At 37.4% G+C, this 12,540-nt stretch overlaps 1 protein-coding gene across 1 annotated transcript in view; it reads left to right on the forward strand.

Moving 5' to 3' along the window:
- The first annotated feature begins 5,967 nt into the window (after window positions 1-5,967).
- The window catches only part of LOC128660691 (ovalbumin-related protein X-like), a 58,181-nt gene continuing 51,608 nt past the window's right edge, over window positions 5,968-12,540 (forward strand). Inside the window, exons 1-2 of the mRNA XM_053714646.1 lie at window positions 5,968-6,088; window positions 11,785-11,959. Of these exons, the coding sequence (XP_053570621.1) occupies window positions 11,792-11,959 (168 nt within the window). The 5' untranslated portion in view covers window positions 5,968-6,088; window positions 11,785-11,791. The remainder of the gene's footprint in view (window positions 6,089-11,784; window positions 11,960-12,540) is intronic.

The following is a 12,540-nucleotide window of genomic DNA, read 5'->3' on the forward strand; positions in this document are numbered from 1 at the left end:
CTGCCCTAACACCGCCGACCCCTATATTATATTTATTAACCCCTAACCTGCCCCCCACAACGTCGCCGACACCTGCCTACACTTATTAACCCCTAATCTGCCGAGCGGACCTGAGCGCTACTATAATAAAGTTATTAACCCCTAATCCGCCTCACTAACCCTATCATAAATAGTATTAACCCCTAATCTGCCCTCCCTAACATCGCCGACACCTAACTTCAATTATTAACCCCTAATCTTCCGATCGGAGCTCACCGCTATTCTAATAAATGGATTAACCCCTAAAGCTAAGTCTAACCCTAACACTAACACCCCCCTAAGTTAAATATAATATTTATCTAACGAAATAAATTAACTCTTATTAAATAACTTATTTCTATTTAAAGCTAAATACTTACCTGTAAAATAAATCCTAATATAGCTACAATATAAATTATAATTATATTATAGCTATTTCAGGATTAATATTTATTTTACAGGTAACTTTGTATTTATTTTAACCAGGTACAATAGCTATTAAATAGTTAAGAACTATTTAATAGTTACCTAGTTAAAATAATAACAAATTTACCTGTAAAATAAATCCTAACCTAAGTTATAATTAAACCTAACACTACCCTATCAATAAAATAATTAAATAAACTACCTACAATTACCTACAATTAACCTAACACTACACTATCAATAAATTAATTAAACACAATTCCTACAAATAAATACAATTAAATAAACTAGCTAAAGTACAAAAAATAAAAAAGAACTAAGTTACAGAAAATAAAAAAATATTTACAAACATAAGAAAAATATTACAACAATTTTAAACTAATTACACCTACTCTAAGCCCCCTAATAAAATAACAAAGCCCCCCAAAATAAAAAATTCCCTACCCTATTCTAAATTAAAAAAGTTACAAGCTCTTTTACCTTACCAGCCCTGAACAGGGCCCTTTGCGGGGCATGCCCCAAGAATTTCAGCTCTTTTGCCTGTAAAAAAAAACATACAATACCCACCCCCAACATTACAACCCACCACCCACATACCCCTAATCTAACCCAAACCCCCCTTAAATAAACCTAACACTAAGCCCCTGAAGATCTTCCTACCTTGTCTTCACCATCCAGGTATCACCGATCCGTCCTGGCTCCAAGATCTTCATCCAACCCAAGCGGGGGTTGGCGATCCATAATCCGGTCCAGAAGAGGCTCCAAAGTCTTCCTCCTATCCGGCAAGAAGAGGACATCCGGACCGGCAAACATCTTCTCCAAGCGGCATCTTCGATCTTCTTCCATCCGAAGCGAAGCGGCAGGATCCTGAAGACATCCAGCGCGGAACATCCATCCGGACCGACGACTGAACGACGAATGACTGTTCCTTTAAGGGACGTCATCCAAGATGGCGTCCCTCGAATTCCGATTGGCTGATAGGATTCTATCAGCCAATCGGAATTAAAGTAGGAATTTTCTGATTGGCTGATGGAATCAGCCAATCAGAATCTAGTTCAATCCGATTGGCCGATCCAATCAGCCAATCAGATTGAGCTCGCATTCTATTGGCTGATCGGAACAGGATGGATGTTCCGCGCTGGATGTCTTCAGGATCCTGCCGCTTCGCTCCGGATGGAAGAAGATCGAAGATGCCGCTTGGAGAAGATGTTTGCCGGTCCGGATGTCCTCTTCTTGCCGGATAGGAGGAAGACTTTGGAGCCTCTTCTGGACCGGATTATGGATCGCCAACCCCCGCTTGGGTTGGATGAAGATCTTGGAGCCAGGACGGATCGGTGATACCTGGATGGTGAAGACAAGGTAGGAAGATCTTCAGGGGCTTAGTGTTAGGTTTATTTAAGGGGGGTTTGGGTTAGATTAGGGGTATGTGGGTGGTGGGTTGTAATGTTGGGGGGGGGGTATTGTATGTTTTTTTTTACAGGCAAAAGAGCTGAAATTCTTGGGGCATGCCCCGCAAAGGGCCCTGTTCAGGGCTGGTAAGGTAAAAGAGCTTGTAACTTTTTTAATTTAGAATAGGGTAGGGAATTTTTTATTTTGGGGGGCTTTGTTATTTTATTAGGGGGCTTAGAGTAGGTGTAATTAGTTTAAAATTGTTGTAATATTTTTCTTATGTTTGTAAATATTTTTTTATTTTCTGTAACTTAGTTCTTTTTTATTTTTTGTACTTTAGCTAGTTTATTTAATTGTATTTATTTGTAGGAATTGTGTTTAATTAATTTATTGATAGTGTAGTGTTAGGTTAATTGTAGGTAATTGTAGGTAGTTTATTTAATTATTTTATTGATAGGGTAGTGTTAGGTTTAATTATAACTTAGGTTAGGATTTATTTTACAGGTAAATTTGTTATTATTTTAACTAGGTAACTATTAAATAGTTATTAACTATTTAATAGCTATTGTACCTGGTTAAAATAATTACAAAGTTGCCTGTAAAATAAATATTAATCCTAAAATAGCTATAATATAATTATAATTTATATTGTAGCTATATTAGGATTTATTTTACAGGTAAGTATTTAGCTTTAAATAGGAATAAGTTATTTAATAAGAGTTAATTTATTTCGTTAGATAAAAATTATATTTAACTTAGGGGGGTGTTAGTGTTAGGGTTAGACTTAGCTTTAGGGGTTAATACATTTATTAGAATAGCGGTGAGCTCCGGTCGGCAGATTAGGGGTTAATAATTGAAGTTAGGTGTCGGCGATGTTAGGGAGGGCAGATTAGGGGTTAATACTATTTATGATAGGGTTAGTGAGGCGGATTAGGGGTTAATACATTTATTATAGTAGCGCTCAGGTCCGCTCGGCAGATTAGGGGTTAATAAGTGTAGGCAGGTGTCGGCGACGTTGAGGGGGGCAGACTAGGGGTTAATAAATATAATATAGGGGTCGGCGATGTTAGGGGCAGCAGATTAGGGGTACATAGGGATAACGTAGGTGGCGGCGATTTGCGGTCGGAAGATTAGGGGTTAATTATTTTAAGTAGCTGGCGGCGACGTTGTGGGGGGCAAGTTAGGGTTTAATAAATGTAATACAGGGGTCGGCGGGGTTAGGGGCAGCAGATTAGGGGTACATAAATATAACGTAGGTGGCGGTCGGCAGATTAGGGGTTAAAAATTTTAATCGAGTGGCGGCGGTGTGGGGGGACCTCGGTTTAGGGGTACATAGGTAGTTTATGGGTGTTAGTGTACTTTAGGGTACAGTAGTTAAGAGCTTTATGAACCGGCGTTAGCCAGAAAGCTCTTAACTCCTGCTATTTTCAGGCGGCTGGAATCTTGTCGTTAGAGCTCTAACGCTCACTTCAGAAACGACTCTAAATACCAGCGTTAGAAAGATCCCATTGAAAATATAGGCTACGCAAATGGCGTAGGGGGATCTGCGGTATGGAAAAGTCGCGGCTGTAAAGTGAGCGTTAGACCCTTTAATCACTGACTCCAAATACCAGCGGGCGGCCAAAACCAGCGTTAGGAGCCTCTAACGCTGGTTTTGACGGCTACCGCCGAACTCCAAATCTAGGCCTTAATGTGTGTGGGTGTGTATATGTATGTGAGTTTATGTGTGCAATGTGTGCGTGTGTATTTAAGTGTGTGTATGTGTTTGATTGTGTATGTATGTGAGTATGTGAGTGTATGCACGTGTGTATGTGTGTGTGAGTATGTATGTGTGTGTGTGTGTGTATATATATATATATATATATATATATATATATATATATTATGTGTGTGTGTTTGTTATTTTATTATACAACTACTTCATCTGGACAAATCATTCTTTTTCATGAACATGAGACAGCTACTTAACGGTTAAGTAATATGCATACACTTATGAAAGTTATGATTTTAAAAGAATCTTTAATGTCTCTGGGAATCTGCACATTTCTATTAGATGTTACAATTTGGAACGGTGTAAAAGCTGGAACGGAACGGAACAGGCCGGAAGAGACCTTTTATGAAGGAAATTGGTTTAAAATATAATGGGATGTGTTAGAGACTCTTGAGAACAATTTTAGGAACAAGAATATTTGTGATATAATAATTAATTAACCCTTTAACTACCAAATTAGTGTCCGGAACCAAACATAACAGCCCGGAACAGCACCTTCCCAGAAAACCAGATACACCAAATTCACAAGTCACATGTGACTAAATGTAATAATTGTAATCAGCCACAAAATATCCACAGAAACCACATTATGATATCTGTTCCAGCCTTTAATACACTTTTTATAAAAAGTGACGGAACGGCACCTACCCGGCAAAATATAGAGACCAAATTCACCAGCCACACATAACTAGATGTGGTAAGTGTAATCAACCACAAACCATCCACAGAAACCACGTTCCAATACCCGTTCTGGCCTGTAAAACGCTTTTTCGTAAAAAAAATCGTTTTACAGCCCGGAACGGGTATTGGAACGTGGTTTCTGTGGATGGTTTGTGGTTGATTACACTTATCACATCTAGTTATGTGTGGCTGGTGAATTTGGTCTGTATATTTTGCTGGTAAGGTGCCGTTCCATCACTTTTCATGAAAAAGTGTTTTACATGCCAGAACGGGTATTGGAACGTGGTTTCTGTGGATGGTTTGTGGTTGATTACACTTATCACATCTATTTATGTGTGGCTGGTGAATTTGGTCTGTATATTTTACTAAGTAGGTGCCGTTCCGTCACTTTTTATAAAAAAGTGTATTAAAGGCCAGAACAGTTGTCATAATGTGGTTTCTGTGGATGGTTTGTGGCTGATTACACTTATAACATTTAGTTATGTGTGACTGGTGAATTTGGTGTATCTGGTTTGCTGGTAAGGTACCGTTCCGTCACTTTTCATGAAAAAGCATTTTACAGGCCGGAACTTGGTTTCTGTGGATGGTTTGTGGTTGATTACACTTATCACATCTAGTTATGTGTGGCTGGTGAATTTGGTCTGTATATTTTGCTGGGTAGGTTTTTTTATAAAAAGTGACGGAACGGCACCTTCCCAGCAAAAGAGTGAATTTGGTCTCTATATTTTGCTGGGAAGGTGCCGTTCCGTCACTTTTTATAAAAAAGTGTATTAAAGGCCAGAGCAGATATTATAATGTGGTTTCTGTGGATGGTTTGTCCGGACACTATTTTGGTAGTTAAAGGGTTAATTAATTATTATATCACAAAAATTCTTGTTCCTAAAATTGTTCCCAAGAGTCTCTAACACATCCCATTATATTTTAAATCAATTTCCTTCATAAAAGGCCTGTTCCGACCTGTTCCGTTCCGTTCCGGCTTTTACACCGTTCCCATTTTCTATTATGCAATGAGAATTTGTTCTTGGTTTTATATTTTTCTGAATTTTTTCTCTAAAATAGTAATTTATATGGAACAATTCCAGTAGAAAGAGGGTTTGCCCATAAGTATGCCAATAAATTTGCCCATCAGCACAACGGGTTGGTGCTTATAGAAATATAAGAATATTTCTGATTTTTACAGAACAATGTGTTGAAATTTATCTTCCTTAAAGCGTTAAAATGGATGGGTGTAACTCCACTAATCCCCTTAATCTGTGATTCATCACATCTAAACCAGTTCTCTTCACAGCCTGGAGCTGATTCAATTGTGAATTTTATTGATCTTGTCTATTTAACCTGAGAGATAAAGAAAACAAGAATGTTCTTGTCTATTGTATGTTAAAATATTTTTTTAACTGAGCAAGAGACATCGTGGAGCCTCCTTGTAATGTCATGTTAAAGTCATTTTTATATGCATAGCACGTATCATATATTAAAACTGTTGCTTGTTTGATGTTAAAATTTGCTAAACAGATTTAAAACCCTGGTGTGTAAATTCTACCTTATATCATTTATATGTGGAAAATTAGGGCTAGCTGGAAATACTCTGCTATTGGCATCACTGTGTAGTCTGTTGCTGGTTTAGGTCATCTGCAGCATTATGAAGGAAAACTAGGTTGTAAACTTTACTTTTCAATTACTCTAGAGAGTGTGGGAAAAGCACAAATTGTACAGAAAAGCAAGAGGTGATTAATGTCCCTTTAATTTGGTGAAGATAAGGAATTATCTGTCCTTGATACTGAAGAAGAGACAAAGCAACACAGAGTAAGTAAAACAGTAGTTATTTATTTATTTATTTACTCTAAAGCCAATACCACTGAGATGTTACATGGGAAAACTATGTAACCCCTTCACTGCTAAGTCATTGCATACACCTGGCTGAAAGCATTTTTATTCTAAAAATCTCATTATTTATGTGAGTTACCCTTACAAATCATGTTGTTTTTATTAGCAAGCCAAACACATTAATAAAAATATACCAACCCGGTAAAAACACATATATATTTTATTTTTTATTTTCTATATTATATGGTATAAAACAGCATGGAAATAATTATCTCCTTAACATTACAAACACTTGACTTGATGGTTTATCTTAAAAATTAGAACACAAAACATATTTTTGTTACACAGCAAAAATGAGTAGGATACATTTTAAAACTACACTAAATTATACACAGAATGGCGACTTTACTCATTCTGACAGTGCTGTAGGCACTAGGGGCGCCATTACATATGCGGCATCGCCTGCAAAAGACGCCGCCACCATTTTTTACACGATTTCGGTATTACATATACGGCTCCGCATATCTATAAATGCGGCACGTATATTTCACCCGTCACTCACAATTTTTACTCACATAAGCTAACATAGAACCGCGTCGCAAATCTGTATCACATATTCAGCGCAAGGACTTAGGTGGTGAAAATGTTACTCCATTTTCACCTCGCCACACAAAGGCAGTATGTGAGCATCGCAACTCCTGTAACTGCCTGAAAATATTAACTAACACCTAACATATGCGCAATATCTATCTACCTGTCAATCGCAATCCCCCACCGCAATAACTAATAAAGTATATTAACCAATATATCCGCCATCAAACCCATATTGCAATTAATAATTAAAGTATTAACCCCTAAATCCGCCAACCCCAACATTGTAAACTACCTAATAAATGTATTAACCCCTAAACCGCCAAAGCCCACAACGCAAATAACTAATCACTAAGCCCCCTAACCTAACACCCCCTAAATTAACCCATTACATAAATTAAAATAAAACTAAATTACAATTAAAATAAAAAAACCTAACATCAGCCAATGTTCAAATCAGCCAATAGGATTTCAGTAGCTCTAATCCTATTGGCTGATTTGAATTTGAAGAATCAAATCAGCCAATAGGAATTCAAGGGACACCATTTTTAATCGTGTACATTGAATTTACTATTCAGTGTACGGCAGAGATCGTACAAAGAGGATCCTTCATGCTCCATGGCTCCGCGGTCTTCGGTCTTCGGTTCCGCAGTTCTTGATGAAGATAGAAGAGGTGGGTGGCCGCTTGGAAGAAGACTTCACCGCCGGACTTCAGGAACCAGTCGCTGCTTGGAAGAAGACTTCACTGCCTGGAACAGGACTTTCTCCACCGGACTTCAGGAACCGTGAGTACCAACCTGGGGGTTAGATTTTTTTTTTTAGATTAGGGTTATGGGCCTTCTTAAAAGAGCTGAATGCCCATACAAATGCCCCTTTAGGGGCAATAGGTAGTTTAGGTTTTTTAGTGTTAGATTTATTTATTTTGGGGGGTTTGGTGGGTTGGGGGTTTTACTATTAGAGGGGGACTTAGTATTTTTTTTAAGGAAAAGAGCTGGTTTCTTTAGGGCAATGCCCTACAACAGGCCCTTTAAAGGGCTATTGGTAGTTTAGTATTAGATTAGGGGGTGTTTTCATTTTGGGGGGCTTTTTTATTTTCATAGGGATTAGGTATAATTTTTTTATTTTTGATTATTTTTTGTTTGTTGTTTTTTTCTGTAATTTTAGCTTAATTTTAACTTAGTATTTTTTATTTTTAAAGTAATGTTAGGTTTATTATTTTAATTATAATTTAGTTTTATTTAAATTTATGCAATAGGGTTAATTTAGGGGGTGTTAGGTTAGGGGGCTTAGTGATTAGTTATTTGCATTGTGGGCTTTGGCAGTTTAGGGTTAAAAGATTTAATTGTAATTTAGTTTTATTGTAATTTATGTAATGGTGTTAATTTAAGGGGAGTTATGTTAGGGTGCTTAGTGATTAGTTATTTGCGTTGTGGGCTTTGACAGTTTAGGGGTTAATAGATTAATTTGCATTGCGTTGTATGGGTTTGGCAGATTAGGGGTTAATAGTTTTATAGGTTTATTGCATTGTGGTTTAATGGCAGATTAGGGGTTAATAGTTTTAATAGGTAGTTTGCAATGCTGGGGTTGGCAGATTTAGGGGTTAATACTTTTATTAGGTAGATCACAATGTGGGTGAATTGCAGATTAGGGGTAAATAGTTTAATTAGGCATATTGCATTATGGAGGGTTGTTGGTTTAGGGGTCAATACATTTATTGTTAGTTCTGATGTGGGTTTGATGGCGAATATAGGGGCTTTACGTGTCGGGTTTATTTTTAGGAGGTGTGTTAGACTTCTACGGGAGATTTATGTTGTTTATTTTCTTAGGCTCCGGCAGTTTCTAAAGTGCCGTAAGTCACTAGCGACTCCAGAAATTTGTATTTACGCTCATTTCTGGACATCGTTTGTTCGACTTACGGCACTTGATGAACTGCCGGCACCGTATATGTAATACCCTGATGTGCAAGGTAAAAGTACGGGTGGTGCGGGCTTCAGGGCTTGCGCTGAAACCTGTGACGTATATGTAATCTCGCCCTAGGTTGGGAAAGGGCGATCTATTGGGCAGAGCAAGAGAAGCTTAGAGGGAATGGGTTAAAAGGGGGAAGGGTTGCAATCTTGCTACTTTAAATTAGGGGCATTTAAAAATAAAAATTCTTATTTAAAGTTGCAAAATGGCAGCTCTACAAGTGGTGGCATTTAGAAGGTCCAAAGATGGAAGGATTCTAGTTTTCCTGGGCACAGGGATTGGTTAGTCCTATGTAGGAAACCCGAAGATAAATTGGGCATTGAAATAACGTGAGAGGATACAGAACTAAACTTCTAGTCAATGACAATCCAACACAATGCAGAATGTCTGGGAGCTTTGTAGTGTCGAAATCTGCGACCCGACGGAATGTGCGACCATGACGTCACCACATTTCTGAGCGCACACGTGACTGGTTGACCACCAATCACCTGCTAGAGACACCTTCTTCCGTCATGGTCGCACATTCCATCGGCTCGCCTGACTCGCACTACTGTCACTAAGAGACCTACACATTGTTTTACAAATAGTGGCTTGCAGCCACTTATACAAAGGCCATAAAGAGACCAGGTAAGAGGAGCCCACCAAGCTGAATACGCATATTTACAAGTTCTCCTGCCGGGAGAACTCACATATCTCAGGAGCACTAGTGCCATAATGTTATTTCTAGGTCAGTCCAGCACAGGTGCATGGAAAAGTTCAGATTGTAAACATTGCTAAACTCGCAATCTCAGGATTTATTTCAAGTATATAAAATTATGGCACTAGCACTCCTGAGATATGTGAGGCATCCACACAGAAGATCTAGTAAATACGCGTATTCAACTTGGTGGGCCCCTCTTATATCAGGAGCGCTAGTGCCATAATTTTATATACTTGACATAAATCCTGAGATTGCGAGTTTAACAATGTTTTCCTACAAACTGTACTTTTCCATGCACCTGTGCTGGACTGACCTAGAGCGCATTAGCGCTCCTGAGATATGTGAGTCCTCCCTGCAGGAGATCTTGTAAATACGCGTATTCAGCTTTGGGCCTCTCTTACCTAGTCTCTTTATGACTTTTGTATAAGTGGCTGCAGGCCACTATTTGTAAAACAATGTGTAGGTCGCTTAGTGAGAGTAGTGCGAATCAGGTGAGCCGACGGAATGTGCGACCATGACAGAAGGATGTGTCTCTAGCAGGTGATTGGTGGTCAACCAGTCACATGTGCGCTCAGGAATGTGGTGACGTCATGGTCGCACATTCCGTCGGGTCGCAGATTTCGACACTACACAGGCCATCCAATTGCACTAGAACAGGGAATGACAATAAACATAAAACACTGTGAAATTGCACTATAAATCAAATGCTAAATTATGCACAATTAAAACAAGGTAATTATCAAGGGAAGTGGGATATTTTGTGCTGCAGAAGTTAACACTGTTTCAACTAATTTGTCTAAATTTTGTATTGACATTATTTGTGGATAAAATCTGCAATTAACTTTTTAACTGGATTAGAAAATTCTACATTAGGTAACAGGCAGTTTATAGCAAAGAATAACATGCAGAAATACACACGTATGATTCTTAAAGGGACATAATACTCATAATACTCATATGCTAAATCACTTGAAACGGATGCAGTATAACTGTAACAAGCTTACCAGAAAATATCTCTATGTAAAAAAGGAAGATATTTTACCTCACATTCTCCTCAGCTCAGCAGAGTAAGTTCTGTAAAAAAGTTATACTCGGCTGCTGCCCAGCTGCAGGTAAAAAAAAAAAAAAAAAGAAGAAATGAACAGCAGCCAATCAGCATCAACAGTGCTGAGGTCATGAACTATTTTACTGTGATCTCATAAGATTTCAATTAACTCTCATGAGATTTCATAGTAAACTTCCTTAAACTGAATAGGGAAATATGATGAGTGTGCACGAAAGCTCACTCCCTTAGCTGTCCCGGGACAGATATACTGATTTGCTGCTTAGAAGTCCTTTACAATGGGGTGTGGCTACTGAGGAATTTTTGAGGTAAAATATCTTTCTTTTTTACACAGAGATGTTCAGGTGATATTTTATAGTCAGCTTTTTACAGCTATGCTGCATCACTTTCAAGTGTTTCAACATTTTGGTATCATGGCCCTTTAAATTATGGTTTTCAGGAGAAGGCTGCAGTCATAAAAAAACTTAAAGGGTTATGAAAAACAATTTTGTTTGCATAATTCAGATAAAGCATACAATTTTAAACAACTATCCACTTTTCTTCTATTATTAAATTTGCTTCATTCTATTGGTATCTTTTGTTGTAGGAGTAGCAATGCACTACTGGGAGCTAGCTAATCACATCAAGATAACCAACGAGAAGGGGCATATATGTGAAGCATATAGCTCTAATCATGTTCTGAGCCAAAGTGTGCTTTTCAGCAAAATATATTGAGAAAATAAAGACAATTAGATAATAGAAGCAAATTGTAAAGTTGATGTTTTTCAGTGACATCACTAACCATTTGTAAAGCAATTGTTTTACCATTAAAAGAATGCACTTGGACCGTAATAACTTGTTAGGTACTTAACATTGAGACATTACCCAAACATGTTATAGAATTCTGTAGCAGCAAATGAATTGAACTAATGAGCTTTTCACCCCAAAACCACCTATTAGATAAAAATAAAACTAACCTCACCAATTCCAGAATCACTACATTAGTTTATCTCTAAAACCTTTAAAACTTTCCATGCAATTAACATGTAATCCTTTAGCATCTTCCTGCTGCCTTAACCCCTGATTACTAGTAGTAAGTCCATCATCAGACACCTACTCCTCAAGGTTATCTCCCTTATCGAACACCTGCATCCTAATACTTTTCCTCCTTTGAAACAACCTGACCCCTAACCATTACTACTACCCACATTTTTATGTTGCTTTGCATTGGTTCTTTCCTTCAACTCTATTTTACTTTTACTTTGCAGCATATTGTTTTTAAATTAAAAAAATGTATCTTGTTTTAGGCATCAGCCCAATGCTTTTAACAATTTTGTTTAAATCCAGAATAATACTCTTCATATTTCATTAATGCAGTCTGACAATGGAATCCATCAATGAAGCTATCAATGAATATTCAATTAACCTCCTTAAAGAGCTAAGCAGCTCAAACAGTGAAAAAAATGTGTTCTGTTCACCTTTGAGCACATCAGTTTGCATTTCCTTATTACTTCTGGGTGCCAAAGAAAACACTGCATCTCAAATGGAGAAGGTAAGTAAATCTTTGTACACAATACATTGTAGCACAATGATCAAACGTAACTTATCAGCAATATGATCCAGAAATATTTTTTTTGCTTTCAAGCCAAATTGGTCAACCTACTAAAACTAATCACAGTGCAAAATGGATCAGTGAGTTAAAATCCTTTGCTTTCCGGATAGGAGCTGTGAAGTCACCTGAATCTGTCATGTATAATAGCCATATAACACCTGTTAAGGTTGCAGTAAAGAGCTTTTAAATTGAACCCCTTTGTTCACTGTGGAAGGGAAATGCTCATTTACATGTGTGAGATTAACCTATTACAAACAAAATCTATCCTCAACACTGCCTCACCATCTAAATACCAGTTGTATGCAGGCATGATGAGAATGCTATGCACGATTGCTCAGGGACTATATTGTCACTTTTTAATTTTTAACAAGTATTTTTTTTTTTTTTTTTTTTTTTTTTTTTTTTACAATATTTAAATTAGTTAATTGAAAAAACACAGTTTCCAGTTTGTTGTGATCTGAAAACAAATCCAAATAAAAAAAACAAAGTGAAGTAAAACAGTCAATACAACAATAGTGAAT

Source organism: Bombina bombina, chromosome 5 (assembly GCF_027579735.1).
Source record: "Bombina bombina isolate aBomBom1 chromosome 5, aBomBom1.pri, whole genome shotgun sequence".
Taxonomy (NCBI): domain Eukaryota; kingdom Metazoa; phylum Chordata; class Amphibia; order Anura; family Bombinatoridae; genus Bombina; species Bombina bombina.